The sequence below is a fragment of the Tyto alba genome, unplaced genomic scaffold (genome assembly GCF_018691265.1).
Source record: "Tyto alba isolate M040663 unplaced genomic scaffold, T.alba_DEE_v4.0 Super-Scaffold_8, whole genome shotgun sequence".
Lineage (NCBI taxonomy): Eukaryota > Metazoa > Chordata > Aves > Strigiformes > Tytonidae > Tyto > Tyto alba.
Genome location: NW_024881329.1, coordinates 24,474,764 through 24,493,559, shown reverse-complemented (window position 1 = coordinate 24,493,559; position 18,796 = coordinate 24,474,764). Strand labels below are relative to the sequence as shown.

The following is an 18,796-nucleotide window of genomic DNA, read 5'->3' as shown; positions in this document are numbered from 1 at the left end:
GCACCACATCCTGCGGGGACAGGGGGGACGGGCAGCGGGGACAGGGGGGACCCCGCCACCCCCTGCCCCGCCACCCACCCCCCGCCCTCACCGAGACACTGTAGTGCCCGGGGGGAGCGATGTAGGTGACGGTGCCCCGGCTGCGCGGCGGCACCATGATCTTGTGCTGGATGAGAGAGTTCTCGGCCACCGTCCCGTAGATGTCACCGCCGGGTGACGTGGCTCCCGACCTGCCGGGGGGGGCTGTGAGGACGCGGGACCCCAACGGGGATGGGCTGCGTCCCCTCCGGGGGTGCTGGGCGACCAGGGGTGTCCCCCCCGTCCCCAGGAGGCACACGGGGACACGCACCCGCACGTCCTTGCTGGGGACGAAGTCCCAGGAGAGGTGGCGCGGCAGCGCGGGGACGCTGGCGCCCCGCGGGATGTAGATGCTGCGGGTGAGCTGGGCGATGTCCCGCAGCGGGCGCTGGATCCCGTCAAAGATGGAGCCCAGGATGCCGGGTCCCAGCTCCACCGAGAGCGGCTTCCCCGTGCGCAGCACCGGGTCCCCCACCCGCACCCCCGCTGCCCCCGCGCTCAGGAAAGGCCACCGGCGAGATGGGGACAGGGAGGGGACGAGGGAGACAGGACAGGGGGACGGGGAGGGGACGGAGGGAACAGGACAGGGTGGGGAGGACACTGGAGGGGCAGGGAAGGATGGGGGACGGGGGGGCAGGGGACACAGGACAGGGGGACAGGGAGGGGACAAGGTGGGACACCAGAGGGGCAGGAAAATATGGGAGGACAGGGCAGGATGGGGATGGGGGGGGGACATCAGACAGGCAGAAAAATATGGTGGCTGGGGGGGCTGAGGGGGACAGGGGAGACAGGACAGGGGCACAGGGAGGGAACAGAGGGGCTGGCGGGGACAGGGCAGGATGGGAGGGGGGGGCACCGGGGGGGCAGGAAAAAATGGGGGGGCAGGGCAGGATGGGGGACACGGATGCTGGGGGGGAGAGGAGAGACAGGACAGGGCAGGATGGGGGACAGGGGGGACACCAGAGGCGCAGGAAAATATGGGGGGGTAGGGGGCTGAGGGGGACAGGGAGGGGACAGGGGTGCTGGGGGGGTCAGGATGGGGGGACAAGGCAGGACAGGAGGACGGGGGGTGGGAACAGGGTGGGCAGGACAAGGGGACAGCAGGGACAGGAGGGGGGGACGGGGGTAAGCAGGGAGGGGGACGGGAGGGAGGGAAGGGCAGGACGGGGAGATGGGGGGGGGGACGGGGGGGCAGGATACACGTCTCCTCGTAGACCTGGAGCGTGGCCGTGTCCCCCTCCAGCCGGATGATCTCCCCCACCAGCTCCGCGTGCCCCACGCGCACCAGCTCGTACATGGCCGCCCCCGCCATGCGGGTGGCCGTCACCACTGCGGGGGGGACACGCCGCCGTCACCCCCGGCCCCAGACACGGGGGGGGCTCCCCCAGACCCGACTCGGGGCCAGGGAGACCGGGGGGGGCCCCCCCCACCCCGTACCGGGCCCCGAGACACCGTGGACGCAGCCCAGCAGACTCTCCCGCTCAGCCCCCTCCATGGCCCCCCCCCCCGGCCCCGCCGGCCCCCCCGTTATATGGGGAACCGTGGGTGGGGGCTGTGTACAGTCAACAACGGCCGCCCCCGCCCCCTCCCGCGCCACCCCAAGGCACCAGAACGCACCGGTACGCACCGGCTGGCACCCGCCCTGTGCAGGGTGACGGTGTCACCCCCGCCCCCCCCCAGTCCCTGCCTTTCGGGGTGTCCCCACCCCCACGCTGGGGTCTCCCCGAAGCACTGAAGGCACTGGGGGGGGCGGGGTGTGGGCCCCCCATGAGCTGCGATCCCACGGGTGACAGGGGGGGACCGCCTCCCTCCCCCCCCCCCCCCACGGAAGCACCGCAGATTTTGGTGGCCAGAGCAAGAAAACAGCGGCCGAGAGTAACCTGGTGCCACCTGCCCCCCCCCCGCAACACCCCCAAAGTGCCACCTCCCCCGGGGACAGGGGGACCAGTGGCACTGGGGCACCCCGTGGTGAGCTGAGCTGGGGGAACTGCCCCCCCGCCACCGCGGGGCTGTACCCCACTTGTCCCGCGACCCCCTACCCCCCCCCCCCGCAAAGTCCCACAGCCTGGGAAGCGGCAGCCACCCTCAGAAAAAAAAAAAAAACAAAACACAAATATTTATTTAACAAAAAAGCACGGGAGGCGCAGCAGTAAATAGCGGCGGGGGGGGCTCTAGGAGACCAGGACGCCGGCGGAGCCGCCCTTGGCCCCCGCCCCCTCGGGCCCCTCCTTGGGGGGCTGCTTGGGGTCGTCCTCCCCCACCAAGCGAATGTTGTGCTTCTCCCGAAACTCGTTCAGCTCCCGGCCCTTCGCCTGCAGCTGCTGGTTCAGCGTCTCGATGATTTTGCTGAGCTGGGGGGGGGGCGGGGATGTGGAAAACAGACCTAAACCCCCGGAGCAGGGAGGGGGGGGGGGCGGGGGGGTCCCTCACCTGCTCCCTGTTGCTCTCCAGCGCCGGCAGCACCTCCTTCACGGTTCGCTCCACCAAGATGCCGCCCACCATGCGGTAACATTTCCGCGTGGGATCCACCTCCCGCAGCGTCTCGATCACCAGGCTGGGGGGGCAGAGGAGGGTGAGCGCCGAGGGGCCCCCCCGGCCCCCCCCCGGCCCCCCCCCCCCACCGCCCCCCCCCACCTGTGCTCGTTCAGCTCCAGCTCCAGCTCGGCCGCCTTCGAGGCCAGGCCCCGCTGCTCCTGCCGCAGCCGGTTGAACCGGGACACGACCTGCGGGGACACGCGCGGTGACGGGGCTGCGACCCCCTCCCCCGGTGCCCCCCGCCCCCCCCCCCCGCACCTGCTCCGCCGTCAGCGCTTTCCCCCCGGGCGCGGCCGCCGCCCGACCCTTCGCGCTGTCCGCCATCTTCGCCCCCCCCCCCCCACCTCCTGCCCCTTCCCCACGCCGCGGGACACGCCCCTTCCGCCGCGGACCGGAAGCGCGGGCGGGGCCCGGGCGGGCTGTTCTGGGTCGATGGCAGCGGCGCCATCTTTGTTGCGGGCGCGACTGGGGGGGGGACTTTGCCCGCTCCCCCTCCGGGCATGTACGGGCCGGGGGGGTGGGATTTGGGGCACATCGGGCCGTGAAGGGTGGGGATAATAGGGCCTGGGGGCAGGTGGGCGGGCTGCCGGGGGGCCGGGCTCGGGCGCTTGGGGGTGCCTGGGGCAGTTTGGGGGGTGCTGGGGCAGTTTGGGGGTCCTGGGACAGAGCTGGGGCAGTTTGGGGGGTGCTGGGGCAGTTTGGGGGTCCTGGGACAGAGCTGGGGCAGTTTGGGGGGTGCTGGGGCAGTTTGGGGGTCCTGGGACAGAGCTGGGGCAGTTTGGGGGGCTCTGGGGCAGTTTGGGGGTCCTGGGACAGAGCTGGGGCAGTTTGGGGGGCCCTGGGGCAGTTTGGGGGTCCTGGGACAGAGCTGGGGCAGTTTGGGGGGTGCTGGGGCAGTTTGGGGGGTGCTGGGACAGAGCTGGGGGGTGCTGGGACAGAGCTGGGGCAGTTTGGGGGGTGCTGGGGCAGTTTGGGGGGTGCTGGGACAGAGCTGGGGCAGTTTGGGGGGTGCTGGGACAGTTTGGGGGCCCTGGGACAGAGCTGGGGCAGTTTGGGGGGTGCTGGGACAGTTTGGGGGCCCTGGGACAGAGCTGGGGCAGTTTGGGGGCCCTGGGACAGAGCTGGGGCAGTTTGGGGGGTATGGGGTCAGTTTGGGGGAGTGTTGGGTCGGTTTGGGGGCCCTGGGGCGGTTTGTGGGGTGCTGGGGGGGGGGCTGGTGCCATCCCCTTGGCTGTCGGGGCTGTGTAACTCCCCCCGGCACAGGGTCTGGCAGCAGCCGTGACACCCCCTTCCCCCCCCCCCAGGCTGAGCGCGGTGCCCCGGGCCCTGCTGCGCTGCCGCCCGCTCCCCGCGCCCGCCCGCACCCCGAGACGCCAGCACAGCGCCGGTGCCGCGGGCCCCCCCCGACGCTGGTGCCCCCCACCTGCCCCGCACCCCATGGCGGGTCCCGGGGGGCTGAAGCCGCTGGTGGCCGTGGGCCAGGTCACCTCCACGCCCGACAAGGAGCTGAACTTCGCCACCTGCGCCGGGCTGGTGCGGGAGGCGGCGCAGCGCGGCGCCTGCCTCGTCTTCCTCCCCGAGGGCTTCGACTACATCGGCTCCGACCCGGCGCAGACCCTCCGCCTGTCCGAGGGGCTGGACGGGGACCTCATGGGACGCTACACCGAGCTGGCCAGGTACCAGTGGTGACCCCCACCCGCCCCCCAGCACCCCCGGCGGGACGGAGCCGGAGCCGGGGTGACCCGGGGTCCCCCGTCCCCAGGGAGTGCGGCGTGTGGCTGTCCCTGGGCGGCTTCCACGAGCGCGGCCAGGACTGGCCGACCACGCAGCGCATCTACAACTGCCACGTGCTGCTGGACCCCTCAGGTGAGAGCCCCCAGCCCCGACCGGGGGAGTCCCCCCGGCCCCATGGACGCCCCCCCCCCATCCCACACCCTCTCGTCCCCAGGTAAACTGGTGGCCGCCTACAGAAAGACCCACCTGTGTGACGTGGAGCTGCCAGGACGCGCTGTCATGAAGGAGAGCAGCTTCACCAACCCCGGCGCCGAGATCGTGCCCCCCATCAGCACGCCGGCGGGGAAGGTACGGGACGGATGGGGACCTCCAGGGTCCCCCAACCTCCGCCCCCCGGCGCCCTGTCCTCGCTGACGTCCCCTCCTCGTCCCCGCCAGCTCGGCCTCTCCATCTGCTACGACCTGCGCTTCCCCGAGATCTCGCTGGCGCTGCGGCGTGCCGGCGCCGAGATCCTCACCTACCCCTCGGCCTTCACCGTCCCCACGGGCTCGGCGCACTGGGAGGTGAGCTCAGCACCCCCCAGCACCTCCAGCCTCTGCCCCTCGCCCCCACGGGGCTGGGGACGTGCCGGGGAGGGCTGAGCCCTCACCCCAATCCAGCAGGGAGCGAGCGGGGATAAATCCTCCAGCCACGGGGGGAAAATTTAAGACACAAAGCCTCTTTTTCTGGGTATTTCCGCGCTGTGGTGCCCCCCCCCACCCCCCCGTCCCCCCGCAGGTGCTGCTGCGGGCCCGGGCCATCGAGAGCCAGTGCTACGTGGCGGCGGCTGCCCAAACCGGGATGAACCACGAGCGCCGGACGTCCTACGGCCACGCGCTGGTGGTGGACCCCTGGGGCGCCGTGGTGGCCCAGTGCCGCGAGGGAACCGGGCTCTGCTACGCCGAGATTGACCTCGAGTACCTGCGCCGCGTCCGCCGGGAGGTCCCGGTGCACGGCCACCGCCGGCCCGACCTCTACGGCACCGTGGGGCTGGCGCCGGCGCCCTGAGCCCCTCCCCGCTGCCGTGAAAGCCAGAGCGGGGCCAAATCTGCTCTGCTTCAGACCGTTTCTCGCCAAAACGCGGCAGCAGGATGGGCTCAGGGCTCCCTGTGCCACAGCCAGGTGTGTCCCCCCCACCTTTTTTCCCCCCAGGGTGCCCCCCTCCCACTGCTGGGGGGGTCGGGGTGCCCCCCAGCCCAGGCAGGGTCGGAAGGAAGGAGCCAGGCGCTGCGGTAGATGTTTATTTCAAGAAACCCGAAAGCTACACAGGGAATATGACCATTATATTGAAGTTTAAAAAATACAGAAGTCACAGAAATTACACCAAGTTGTGCCAGAATCGTCCGTAAGCAGGGGGGGGTGGGGGGTGGGCCGCGTGCCCCCGGGAGGGGGGGGGGCCCACACGCACCACAAGTCCCAGGGGGCTGCCCCCCACCCAGGAGGCAGCCAAGCAGGGACAGGGAAAGAAAAACCACAAAACCAGGATGAAGCTGGGAAAAAAACCCCACCCCCACCCCAGGGACCCGTAGGCAGCAGGTTGGGGGGGGACACAGACGGCCATTTGGGGGGCTCTGCGGGGACAGGGAGCCAGGGCGTGGGCTGGGTGGCCCCGGGCGAGGAGCGCGGGCTGGCGGCCCCCCCCAGGGCGAGCAGGCAGAGGCTGGGCTGCCTGCTGCCAGCAACAGGCACAGCCCCGCGCCCCGACCTGCCCCGGGGCCCCGCTCAGCCCAGGCGCCAGCTGCAGAGGGGGGGGACAGGGACAGGGACAGAGCCAGGCAGCCCTGGAGGGGACAGGCAAGAGATTTCGGAGCGTCCCTCGGCGCTGGTCCTCCCCCCCGGCCCCCGCAGGGGAGGGGGACACGAAGGCACATGGTCCAGGGGACACCGCAGGGACGGTTTTACTCCTGAGAAACCCACTGAGGCGATGGGGGGGTGTGGGGGGTGTGTGTGGGGGGGGTGTGTCATTGGAGGGAGAACCCAGGGGCTGGGGGGGGGGAATGCTGCCCCCAGGGCTTCCCCTGGCACACGGAGCCCCCCCCGGACGGTGAACACAAGGGGAGGAGGGGGACAAAGCCACCCCCAAAGCTGGCGTGGGCACCACGGGGCTGAGCCCACCATGGTACAAACCTCTGCCGAGCCCCCCCAGCACGCCCAGCCCCAGCACTGATGCGCCCCAGGCAGGGTTTTTGCCTTTTTTTTTTGTTTTGTTTTGTTTTTAATGGATACAAAATAAAGAGAAAAAAGGAAAACAAAGCGAGAGAGGAGGTGACAGGACAGGAAAGGGGCGAGGACACACGTAAGCCTCCGGCGCTCCCCGTGGCTCCAGCCCGGCTCCGAACCCAGAGTCGCACAGTACCGGGTGGGGGTTTCAATCATCTTTTCCTTTTCTTTTAGAAAAAAAAAAAAAAAAAGGGAAAAAAAAAAAAAAAAAAAAAAGGAGAAGGAAAAAGCTTGGATCCCACCGAGCAGCCGTCAGGGAGCCGTCTGCAGCATCAAGTTCCTCAGGAGTTTCTGGCGCCCGACCTCGTAATCCTCCTCGTCCACATTGACCAGCAGTTTGATGGCTTCGTGGCCCACGGCTTGTTTGAGCGAGTCCGTGATGAAGACGCCCTTGAGGGCTTCCAGCAAGGAGCCGTTGATGTAATCGCGCCAGAACGCGTCGAGGTAGGTGAGCTCTGAGAATTTTATGTCACAGATGATGGAGCCCAGGTCCCGGGACTTCAGGATGGTGTTGGCCTGGTTGAAGCGCTCGAACTGGCGCTCCAAGGGGTCCTGCTTGTTGGAGAAGACGTTGCCCTGAAGCGCCGTCTCGTGCTGGCAGTACTCGGCTCGGACTCGCAGGCGGATGTCTGAGGGAAGCGGGGAGAGCCATGAGTGCTCCGGCGTGGGGCCGGGAACCCCCAAATCCCCCCCGAGCCCTCCCGGAGGCTCTTACCACAGGTCTGCTTCTCCTTAGGGTCCGGCGTCGCCGACTTCCTCCTCTTGCGCTGGCTGCTGAGGAGGGTCCTGCCGCGGCCGGGCCTCTTGGTACAGATCTGGGGTCCCGCGGGGGAGCAGCAGACCACGGGGTGGTGGGGAGGCACTGTGTGGGGAGAGGACGGGGGTCAGGGGACACCGAGACCCCCCCCAAGCTCGGGGGGCCTCTCGCCCTTGCTGGTCACACTCCAAATGTGTGTTTGAGCGCTTCTGCTCCATCCCCGACACCGAGCTCCAGCCCTTCCCTCCTTTCTATGCCGCTGTCACCCCCCAGTTGTGCCCCCCTGTCCCGGGACACTCATCCCAAGGGGCCTCGGGCAGCCCCAGGAGCCTGCGCAAGCCCCGAGAGGGGAACCCCGAATCACACCCCAAGACCAACCAGCCTCCCCGCAGCACCACCGTTACGGGGAGCAGTGTCAAACTCTGCACTTGACTGTCCCCCAAACTTGCAGCAGCAGGGTCAGACGTCACTTCAGCGGTGACAGAACGAGTCCCTGTGCTCCCAGTGGGAGCAGAGAAGGCAAGACTGGGATGGTCCCGACGAATTCCCCCCGACTGAGCCCGGGGTCTGGCAGCGGGTACCTGCACCCACCTGATTTATGGGGGTGGCCGAGCCCGTGCTCTGCCTCGCTGTGAGCTCGGGGCGTCACGTAGCGAATGGACGTCTCCTCCAGGTACTTGTCCACCAGGTCCGGGCACACTGGAAGAGACAGAGGACACGGGTCGCTTCAAGGAGGGACCGAGAGATCCCTCCTGGCGCGGAGGAGCTGCTCTGCATCCCCCTGAGTGCGGCTGCATGTCCAGGGGCCGTTTCTCCAGCCAGTCCTCTCAGAAAATCTCCGTTTGGGAGCCAAGCCCTCCCAGCCGCGGCGCAGGAAAGGCCGAATCCGTTTGTTATCACAGCTGATCCCAACACCCGGACTCGGAGCAGACCGGCGGCGCCGCGCACGCACAATCCCCGGGAGAACCTCGGGGCGAGGCGGGCAGGGCCCCGGCACCGCTCCCACACCCCACCGGTCACACGTGCCCGCCGGCCGCTCACACCAGCCCCGGATTCATCTCGAGCTCCCGCAGCTCGTGGTGGTCTGAGCAAAGGTCTGGGGGAGCAGCCACCACTCCTCCTCCTCCTCCTCCACGGCCCCCCTAGAGCAGAGCCGGGGCGGGGGGACGGAGACACAGCAGCAGCTCCAGGCCCCCGGGCCGGACCTGGCTGCTTGAATTGCTTTAGGACAAACTGGCACGCACCCAAAACCTTAAGCTTACATTATTTACCCAACTTTAGCAGAGCAAACTTTCGGCGTAACACGGGGCTTTGAGGAGAGTCAAGCTGCTGAGCAGAAGCAGCTGCTGAGCAAAGATTACGGGGAAAAATTAGCTATTTTGGAGGGCCGTGACATTTTCTGCGGGTTGTTTTTGTCCTGTTTGGCGAGCTCAGAGCCCTGCCTGTCCCCAGGCAGGATCCCTCCCATCCCCGCCGGACCGAAGCCGGCCAGGGCTGCGTGTCCCCGGCCCCCCCACCGCTCCCTGCCCTCGCCCAGCCGGCTCCAGCTGCGCCGAGCTAATTCAGGACGGGGTCTTGCTGCCTTTCAGCGCCACGAATACGAATGAGGCAGGAGGAGACAAGACCTCCCGCTGCTGCGGGGTCTGGAAGGGCACGGGAACCAGAAACGAGCGTCAGCTCGCTAGGTCCGGAGGAGACTTCCTTTAACCAAGAATCCCTCCTCTTTAAATGCAAAGCGCTACGCATTATAAACCACATGTAAGGTGCCTTTCTTCATAAAGCTTTTTGAAATGCTATTTCTGCGCATTTAATTAAACCGTTTCCACCCGAGCGTGGCTGGAGACATCGCAGGAACGAGATCTCACGGGTAGGGAGCATCGCTCCTCGCGCGACAGCGGCGTGCGGAGACCTGAGCGCCGACCTGCGGCTCCCCGACCGCGTGGGCACCGCGCTCCGATCCGATACCCATCCCTCCATCTCACCCGGAGAACGCCAAACCCTGGCGTGGGGAGGGCTCGCCTGGCCTCAGCCGACCGAGGTACAGCTGCCGAGTGACCCTTCAGTTTGGAATCCTGCACTGAACGAGCCAAAAAGCTGCTCGAGAAACACGAAGCAGGGCTGCGACACCCCCAAACCCTACGCACACCGGGGCCCCGCCGTGCGCCCCGTGGAACTGCCACCACGGAAACCTCCCCCCAACCCAATCCAAGCGCCGCCCAGCCCGTCTGCATAACCTGCCCCCCTCCTGCTCTCCCCTTGCCCCTCGTTTTTCTCGGCTCGGCGCAGGAGCAGTGCCGGAAGGCAACGCCGGCAAACAGCCGCCTGCACCCAGCCCTGCGAGGGGCTCGGCCCGCAGCCACGGCCGCGAACGGGCTGGGACCCATCCCCGGCACAGAGCGCGCTCCCAGCCCCCAGAAAATGCCAGATAACGGGAAAACCCTCACGGCGCCTGGCCTGAGCCCGCAGGGGTGCAGGGCGAGGTGCAGGCAGGGCTCAGGCTCCGTCCCACGAGGCCCATCCGGGCTGGAAGATTCTGGCCTTTCGGTGGGGCTCAAGGCAGCAGCGTCCCTGGCCCGATGCTGCTTAAAAAGCGACTGGAGCACAAAAACCCCGTTAATTTTCAAGTCAGCTGGCCCAGCTTCCCGCTCGCGGGGCTCGTTCACACCGTCCCTCCTCTCACCCCCCCAGGACCCGGGAGGTTTTAATGCCTGCCTCTACTTGTGCTCACCGCTTTCCCAAGCGCTGGCAGGGAACAGCACCGCTGCCCACGGGGCGAGCAGAAACCGGGAAGACTCAGCAGCCTGGAACTGCCAAGAAAGCCCAATTATCCTAATTTAAAGCAAAAATGCAAATTTTGAGAGGCTGAATCCTGCTGGAGCAGCTGCCTTACGCATCCCCTGCAACAAGTGCTCTCTCCTTCATGACTCCTCTGGTTCTGGTTGATCTGGGTTACGTCCTTTGAACTGTAAATTGAGGATTTTAGCGAAAAAAAAAGGCACAGGGCCAAGCTGGTGGAGGGCAGGGTGTCAGCTCAGCCTGGCAGCTCTATGAAGTGACCAAAAACTCACAAAATTATCCAAATATCCAGGTCACTGTTGGGGTCTCCAAGCCAGGAGAGAGCAGGGGGAAAAGGGGCAGCCAGGAGGGGAGGGTTTGGGGCACCCCACTGGAAAATGGGTGAAAAAAAAAAAAAAAAAAAAAAATCTGAACTTGGACATGGGTTTCTCACTCCGGCCTCACTGCGTACTGCACGCCCCAGGACTGACAGCACCAGCTCGGGGAGGATGTCGGGTGCCTTCCCAAACTCACCTCAGCCCCGAGAGGATGAGCAGGTTCCCCCCGAAGCCGATGGCGCCTCAAGCACAGCACCACGAGCTTCCCCGGATCCTCCCAGCTCCTTCTCGCCCCCTGGCACAGCCCCGGGGCTGCCCACGGCATCTCGCCCCAGGCAGGAATTTGGGCCAAAAGGAGCATTTCCCTGAAAACTAGAGACGAGCAGCAGGAGCTGGGAGCCGCGCAGCGCGCAGCAGGAATCCCAGTTCTCTGCTGCTGAAGAAAGGAGACCTTGGCGCTTGCCACAAACGAAACAAGGCTTTAACCCCCCCAAAACTCTGCGTGGGCACTCGCTAAAGCCCCGTAACACGCCCCTTGGCCTGCCCTGCCTGCATTTCCCCGCGGCTCTGGCAGTTTGTCCTTACAAGCCTCAGGGTCCTTTAGCCACGGCGTCTCCAGGGCGCCAGGAGAGGAACATCAGGGGACAGCTGAGTAACGAAGCGGGCTTCGTTAGGGAGCGGGCCAGGCTGCCAGCAGCGCCACTTACCGGCCCGTCGCCTCTTGAGGGTGACGTAGGGCAGCAGGTCGTGGCGCGTGATGATCCGCAGCAACTGCAGCACCTGCCGAAAGTTGGTCTCGTCGCAGCGGCCCTGCCGCTCCAGCGCCAGCAAGAAGTCCCGGCCGCTGCGGATCATCCCCCTCTCGTAGTCGTCGATCACGTCCACGAAGAGGAAGGAGAGCACCCGCACGTCCCGGTGGGTCAGGTGCGTGCCCACGATGTCGAACATGCGGTGCAGGCTGTACAGCCCGTGCTCCCGGTCGCCCCGCTCCTCCGGCCAGGCTTGTGCTCGGCTCCGTTTGAAGGTGGCCATCTTCCACCGCAGCGGGCACGCGCCGAGCCAGGGGCTCCTCTCAGCACCGCAACCCTGGAAGACAGAGAGCCAGCGGGATTTAATCCCTTCCCTCCCGGTACTTGATTAAAAACCCCGCTCTGCATCCCCCCGCCACATCGCCACGTTTGGCAGCGACTCGTCCTCTCCTCTGCCAGAGCATCGTACACCAAAAATCGAGGGTTGGGCACCAGGCCGACGGCACTGGCCTCTGCCACGTTGACTTAGGAACCCAAACACCGTCTGGCAGAGACACCGAAGAGCTACAGGGCTCCAGGCCGTGATGCAGGCGAGGACCGATGTCCTCCACCCCCGCAGAACGAGTCCCCACATCCCCTGGCAAAGCCGAGCGGGCGGCTCGACAGCCCCAGCTAAACCCTCCGCCGCCGCACCGGTGGGCACCGACCGCGCGAAGCCATTCGGCGCAGCCACCGGCATCGCACCAAAACATCAAGGGAGAAGGAAATCAGCCGCTCGGCAGGCCCCGACCTGTTGGGCTTGGAAGTCGGAGCAGAGCAAGCCTCGTCAGACTGGCTTCAGCGGCTGACTCGGGGCTCACCCTCCTCATCTCAGCAGGTTTCTCACCCGGTTACAGCCCCCCCGGGCAAGTTCCTCGTCGCTCTGCCGTCACCCGGCTCTTTCAGCGGCATCGGCAGCTTCGTTTCTTCACCAAGAGCCATGGGGAGTCACGCACCCCGCCGAAAAGAGGAGGGCCCCGCAGGAGCCCCAGCCCTGCCTGGCCTCCTTTGGGCGCCATGCGCTGTCACAGCGCAGCGGGTGACATGAAGGTGCCCCGTGCCTGGGAACGGCACCGTGACACCGCACGGAGTCAGCCGTGACACACGCCGGGGGCCGGTGACGAGCCGTTCGGCCACGCGGTGACAGGGTTACGAGTGAACCACACCGCCCGGCCTGCTGGGCGCCGGGGCACCCCCGGGCTGTGCAGGGGGGGCTTCGGACCCCCAAGGCGCACTTAAACCCCCGCGGCGAGCCTCAGGCTCGGGGCTGCTGGTAGCACCCATGGCAAAAAGGCCCCTGCCACGGGCACAGCCTCAGTGCGCCGGCACCTGGGGGGGGGGGGGGGTCACGCTGTTGTTGCTTCAGGGTTTTACCCCAAAACGACAGCCCTCGTTAGAGGAGGGGGGTGCGGAGCCCCCCTGCCCCGTGGCAGAGCCGAGGTCACGGTCCGGTACCGTCGGCAGCTCCCTGCTCCATCCGGCACCGGGCCACGGCTGCTCTTCCCTCGGGAGCTCGCCCCAGCCCGGCCGGCCCCACCACGGAGCAGCTTTGCCTGGTTACAGTTCCCAAAACAGAGGCAGCAGCGGCGTAAACACGGGACACCAGCAAGAATCTCCCGACTATTCCCGGCACGGCTGGTGACTCACGCTCCGGCCCCAGGCAGGCGGGGAGCCCTCGGCCACCAGCGCTCAATGGGAGGGTTTTAATTCCTATCATAAAATGCAAATAGCTTAAATTAAAAACGTGTTGAGTGACTGCGGCTCTGAAAACAGTCTGACACGGCTCTGCCTACTCCAGCTGGGGAGGAGAGGGCAACAGATACTCTACAGCTTCCTCCTAAGTAGGAAAGACATTTCAATATAGCTTCTAGTGAAGATATTTCTTGGCACAAACAGCCTGTAGCCATCTCCACGCAGGGGAGAGGGGAGAAAAATCAGAATAAAGCACCCTGGTTCTCCTCCAACCTGGAAGCTGAGCCACATCAGCTCCACGGAGAAGTCCGAGTGCACTGGGCTGCGGCCCAGCACATCCCAGGAGAGGGGACGGATTTCTCCCGTCTTGCAAACCCTGCGAAAGCCAAGTCATGGAGAGGCCTTTACCAGGAGCTGCGGCTGCATCACGACAGGACATCAACGGGCAGCACGGGGTAATTTTGGGAACACAGAATCAAAGTGTAAAAAAAAAAAAAAAAAAAAAAATTATGGCAAACCATCCTTAGTGTGGACAGTTGGTGTCACGAGCGGAAAAAGCACCGCGCGCAACCAGAGCGTTTGCCAAGAGCCACATTCCGAGCTGCCGGTGAAGCCGCCGGCGCTCCCCGGCCGCCCCGGGCTGGTTGTGGTGCTGCAGCGCCAGCGCCCACCAGTAACCGAGCGCCCGTGCCCCTCGTCTGACAGCCGGGCGTCCCGGTGCCCGCCGGCCCCGCTCAGCTCACACCCACCCGCCGGGGGTGCCACGGGTGCCGCACACCCGCCCTGGCCGGGGGGGCTACAGATATTCCTGCACAAAGCAAAATACACAAGAAACAGGCGCCGGCGAGGCCTCTGCTTTCTTCCCAGTGTCCTGTAAACAGCTCCCAGATAAAAAAAACTGAACACAAACCCACACGGCCTCTTATCAGCTGACTGCCCGGAGATTTACCCCACGTCACCCTCCCCAGAAACCCGACCTCTGTCCCCGGAGCAGCGCCCGTTCCGTTCCGTTCCGCCGCCCCGCAGAACTGGGAGGAACCGCCCAAACCTGGGCAGCCGCTCTCTGGGACCCTCTCTGGGAGCATTTCATTTAAAATGGCCCATTTTTCTGCAGTCAGATTTGCCAAGTACCGGGTTGCATAAACTCAAGGCAGAAATTAGGCAGATGCTCTCTTTTGACTATTTAGTACCAACCACCCTGGAATTACATGGCATTTTTCCTTCCAGGGAGGCAAAAAAAAAAAAGAGGCAACTTGACGCTGTGCTGCCTAAACACAAGAAATTCGGCAGAAAAAGACTTTGTGTGTGGGGGAAGTACTGAGTCCCGAGGGGCAGTTCCTTGTAGCTGCACCACCCAAAAACCACAAAAAGCTGTCAAATTTATTTTCAAGCAGGGGATTCCAGCAGCCGCTACTTGGAAGAGATCCCTGCTTCCCCTCGCCTCTGGCTCTCCTCCCACCTTAAACCCACAGGATCGGAAGACTGGAGCAGCTTTGCTCTGCACATACATTAAAAAAAAAAAAAAAACTAAAATCCTTTGATTTTCCTCAAGAAACAGCCCCGTCGTGAGTGTAGGGAGCAGGAAGGATCTCCCAGCGGAGCACGAGAAGCTGCCTGTGCCCCAGTTCACTGATGGCACTGGGGCAGGAACCGTGCGTCCCCAGAGACCCCTGCCCACCCCCAGCACAAACAAGCAGCACATCACGCCCGCTCAGGAGGAGACTTTCCTCAAGAGGAGACTTTCGGTTGCACTCCAGGATCATTAAAATAATTTAAGGCGAACAGGAAAAACAAGCTCTTGGTGCCTACAAAGCTCTGCAGTTAATCAGCCCGAGCCTTACTCAACCCCCATGGATGCTGGGGCTTTTTGCCACTGACGTGCAGGTAACTATCACAAAAACCCACCTCCTGACAGCACATTCCTGCCCGGATGGGGCTCAGAAGTCACAAAACCCAACTTCAAGTCGAAATTTGGCTCTGAGGTGAAATTTCCGGAGCAGCCCAATCCCAGCCTCCTCCGTCCGGCGCGCTGCAAACAGATGCGAGGGAGACACCTAGTCGCGTTTTCGCCGCAGCCCAGCCCAGCCCCGACCCTGCTCCACTCGGCCAGGGCTGAGGATGAACGGCGCCGCGGAGCCGCGGCAGGCGCGCGGAGCCCGAGGCAGAACCAGGACCCAAACACCAATTTTCCCAACGCGCCCCATTACCAAAGAGCAGGAAACGCAAACAGAAACAAACAGCCAAACGCTTTGGTTTCACCACCCAGGCAGCAGTTAACAGGGAGATCTCTTCCTCTCCTCTCCAGACACCTTCAACCTGAAACTGCCTTTGCAAAAAGCAATTAGACCCGAGTCGTTCCGGCTGCCCAGCTCAGCCCAGCTCTCCTCCCGACAGCTCCTGCGGTCACTATCACACCAAGCACACGTTTCTTTTCCTCCCCTTCCTTGGGAAGGAGCTCGGCCGCCCTGCAGCTCCCCGCACACGTACGGATCCCGTCCGTCGCGATGGCAGCCCTGGCCTCGAGCTCGGGAGCCGCTCGCCGAGGCCACTCGGCTGCTGCCGGTTTTTTGTGGAACCGAGCACCCAGCCACACAGGTCAGGAATCCTCCCGATCCCCGGGGCGGCAGACAGATGGGACACTGCCCGTGGTGACCGTGGTGCCTGTCCCAGCACACTCGCCGCCCCAAGGCATCACACCCGGCGGACAGGTACCCTCAGCTGACAAACTCGCTACGGGACGAGAGGGATTAATGGGAAAAGCGGGGACATAAACAGTTCCTGCTGCACAGAGGAGGAACCGGTCAAAGGGAGCCGAGAAGAAATAAGATTAATCCATGTTTGCCCTCTTTGGAGGGGTTTATTTTGCCCTTGCCCCTGCAGCACTCCATGTCAGTGCTGGTGAGGGGACAGCAGGTCCGTGCTGGTACAAGAACACCCGCAGGGCAGAAAAAGATCCTAAACCCACTGCTAATGAGAGCAAACCCCCTAACCCCAGCCTGGCAAAAGAGGAGGGGAGCGGGCACGGCCATCCCCGGACACCCCGGCAGGGAAGGCCGGAGGAGGAGGAGGAGGAGGAGGAAGTGCTCAGCCACGCTGCGTCACTGGACAAAGTCTTCCTAACCCCACGAGAACGAGCCAGACGCAAAAACAGTTCTGCTAGCAGTTGTTCCAGGGTAGGACTGGGTCGTTTTGTTTGTTGGTTTTGGTTTTTTTTTTTTTTTTCTTGGTGCATGGGTTTAGTTGGGGGAGGGTAATTTTTATTTTTAAGTGCAGGAAGCGCTTTTCACTTCAATTCATCACCTGTTCCAATTCCCATCACCTCAATTAATCTAATTTCTGCCGCCGAGCAGCCTCGATTTCCAACGCCACTAATGGCTGCCCTGGCTGGCGCCGGCAAATGGGCCCCACAGAAACAGCCCCCTCCGGTTGCTGCGGGGGTGCCGAGCGCTGGGAACGGTGCCCGAGCCACTGCGCACCGACGGGGGGAAAAAAGGGGCAAAACCCTAACGAAATACCCGAAGCCGGAACCTCCCCGAGCCTCCCCTACGCCGGCACGTACCCGCAGGCGCCGCTCGAGCCGTGGAAACGGGAGCGCGGGCAGGGGCCGCGGCGTCACCGACGTCAGCCGGGCAGCGCCCGCCCGGTGCCCCCCGGTGAACACCGATCGCCCTTCCCACCGGCAAAAAGGCACCCGACGGGGATTCACCTGCGGCCAAGCCTCCCAAACTTCTCCGAGTCAGGACAATTAGCCAAACCGCGAAGTTATTAACGCGGGCAGGCGCCCGTCCGACCCCAGAGAGAAATCTCGGCGGGCAGCGAGGCCGGATTCTGTGCGCGGAGGATGGAGCCGCTCCCCATCTGTCCTGACGGCACAAGGCCCACGCGAGCAGCTCCTTCACGGGGCGGAGGGACGGGCGAATCGTTAGTACGTCAGAAAAAAGCCCAAAACGTACATAGGTGCACCCACCTTAACGAGGAGCTCTTCTGGTCTTGCTTATATCCACACTTCGAACAGCAGCCAAGCGAGAGTGTTTTTAAGAAGTCTTCTATCCCCTTTTCTCCTTGACTTTTTAAATAAACTACCCAACAAAACCGCGGCAGCGCCTGCAGTTTCACGTATGGCTCTTGCAGCGCGGAAGCCAAACGTCCAGAGTCGGGTACCGGCGGTCAGTGTTAAAGCTGGTCGACTTGCCAGAAGCCACCCAAATTTTTTTTTTTTTTTCCTCCAAAACCTTCTCTTTTTCCTACTTAATAATTTATTGACATAGGGAGGAGGAAAATTAAAAGTCCAGAACTCACCCTGCGCTCTCTAGGTCATTTCTTTTTTAAAAAAAGACCATTCCTGAAGAACTACCTCCCCTGTTCCCTTCTTACCAGCAGGACTTAACGCCGGCCTCACAGACGCAGGCAATGGGCAGGGTGCTCAGATTACCTTAAACCTCGATTTGCTTTCTTTGTATAGCAATTCCCCCCGAAACTGGATCGGGTGAAGTGATAAACCTTAATAACGAAGCCAAGAGAAGGTCACCTGAACTGGGTTATTCTTTTAAAATTCAGCCCATACCTTCTCCTCTGCGCTTACTCGCAATCAGAGCGCCCGTCTCCTTCCCGGGACCAGTTTATCCCCCAGGACACGGCCAGCTCGGCAAGCTGGGCCCAGCGCCTCGTCCCAGCCTCCGCAGCCACGCTGCCCTACGCCTCTATTAAATACTCAAAAATAAAAACTCTGGCTCTTCCAGAAGCGAAGCTTAAAGCTCCCGAAAATATTGCGCGAAACGACCCGGCCGGGGTTACCCGGAGGCGGCCAAGGCTTCGCTGCGCGGCTCTTCCCTCTCCGTTACCGGCACCTCCCGCAGCCCGGCCCCGGCCCCGGCCCCCCCGCAGCCCGGGAGCCCCCGAGGCTTTTCAAAGCTTCTCGGTCGGAGCTCCGGGAACCGGAGCGGCCCTGTCTTCTCCCCGCCGGGCCCCGGGAGCGGCAGCGGCGGGGAGGGCGGCGAGGGGCCGCCGGCCCGAGGGGGCTGCCCCGCGGGTGGCCGAGGAGAGCGGCTCGGCGGCCCCCGCTAAGCCCCCATCCCGCGGGACCCGCGGCCTCTCCTGCGCTGCCGCTGCCCGGTACCGGGCCGCGCCGAGGGCGGGGGGGGGGGGGGGGAAGGCGGCCTGGGCCCGGGCCCGTCCCCTCACGCACAGGCGCCGCCGAGGAGCCCTCTCACACCGCCCCCGCCATGCCCGCCGGCTCGGCCCCCGCTCCGCTGCGCCGGCCCCGCTGCGGGGCTGCCCGGGCTGAGGCCGCCGCGGCCTCGGGCTCAGGCCCGGCCCAGGCTCGGCGCCGCCATGTTGGCTCCGTCCGCTCCGCTCCCCGCTCGCAGGCGGCCGCCGCGGCTGCGGAGCGACGCAACATCCGGGGCCGCGGCCCCGCCCCTCCACGCCTGGGCCCCGCCCACCTCTCCGCCTTCACTCCGGTTGGGGAAGGCGGGCTGAGCGGCGCCCTCTTGGATAAGGGCAAGGGGGCGGGCCCATCCGGGTCACGGGCCGGCGGCTTCAGCGCCCTTCGGGAACACCGGAGCGCCGCTGCCATGTTGGACGAGGGCAAGCTGGCAAGGCAGCCACGCCCGTCAGTCACGTGGGGGCACGGCCGCCATCTCGGGAGAGGGCAGGCGGGGTCCCGCCGGCGCGACTTCGCGCCTATTGCGGGTCATGAGGGGGCGCCGCCATCTTGACTGAGGGCAGAGCGGCAGGAAGGGGGGGGTGCTGTCCCTGGGGTTCGGGGGTCCCTTGGGGTTCTCCTGGGGATTGAGGGGGTGCTTTGAGGCGGAGGGGGGTCCCTGGGGAATATGGGGGGC

At 64.8% G+C, this 18,796-nt stretch overlaps 4 protein-coding genes across 5 annotated transcripts in view; 1 reads left to right on the top strand and 3 right to left on the bottom strand.

Moving 5' to 3' along the window:
* LOC116962203 (V-type proton ATPase catalytic subunit A-like) overlaps nucleotides 1–1,573 on the bottom strand; it is a 2,585-nt gene extending 1,012 nt beyond the window's left edge. Inside the window, 5 exon segments of the mRNA XM_042784917.1 lie at nucleotides 92–211; nucleotides 213–230; nucleotides 350–564; nucleotides 1,279–1,407; nucleotides 1,516–1,573. Of these exon segments, the coding sequence (XP_042640851.1) occupies nucleotides 92–211; nucleotides 213–230; nucleotides 350–564; nucleotides 1,279–1,407; nucleotides 1,516–1,573 (540 nt within the window).
* Nucleotides 1,574–2,168: 595 nt separating this feature from the next.
* LOC122152517 (prefoldin subunit 2-like) lies at nucleotides 2,169–2,969 on the bottom strand. Its single transcript, XM_042784861.1, has 4 exons — nucleotides 2,872–2,969; nucleotides 2,713–2,801; nucleotides 2,509–2,632; nucleotides 2,169–2,429 (listed from the first exon to the last, which is right to left on the bottom strand). Exons 1-4 carry the CDS (start codon nucleotides 2,935–2,937, stop codon nucleotides 2,250–2,252), a joined length of 459 nt encoding a protein of 152 aa, XP_042640795.1. The 5' UTR covers nucleotides 2,938–2,969; the 3' UTR covers nucleotides 2,169–2,249.
* A 44-nt stretch (nucleotides 2,970–3,013) lies between these two features.
* Nucleotides 3,014–5,707, top strand: LOC122152516 (deaminated glutathione amidase-like). The gene is made up of 6 exons (XM_042784860.1): nucleotides 3,014–3,115; nucleotides 3,918–4,289; nucleotides 4,376–4,479; nucleotides 4,562–4,695; nucleotides 4,785–4,910; nucleotides 5,125–5,707. Coding segments are annotated over exons 1-6 (1,008 nt in total). The 5' UTR covers nucleotides 3,014–3,113; the 3' UTR covers nucleotides 5,395–5,707.
* On the bottom strand, nucleotides 5,614–17,571 carry LOC122152417 (death effector domain-containing protein). Of its 2 annotated transcripts, XM_042784858.1 has the most exons (6): nucleotides 16,924–17,571; nucleotides 14,862–14,985; nucleotides 11,184–11,562; nucleotides 7,955–8,062; nucleotides 7,322–7,468; nucleotides 5,614–7,235 (listed from the first exon to the last, which is right to left on the bottom strand). In XM_042784858.1, the coding sequence occupies exons 2-6, from the start codon at nucleotides 14,874–14,876 to the stop codon at nucleotides 6,859–6,861; spliced, it is 1,026 nt and encodes a 341-aa protein (XP_042640792.1). In that variant the 5' UTR covers nucleotides 14,877–14,985; nucleotides 16,924–17,571; the 3' UTR covers nucleotides 5,614–6,858. The 2 variants fall into 2 exon arrangements, with proteins under 2 accessions (XP_042640792.1, XP_042640793.1); XM_042784859.1 differs by lacking the exon at nucleotides 14,862–14,985.
* Between the last annotated feature and the right edge of the window lie 1,225 nt (nucleotides 17,572–18,796).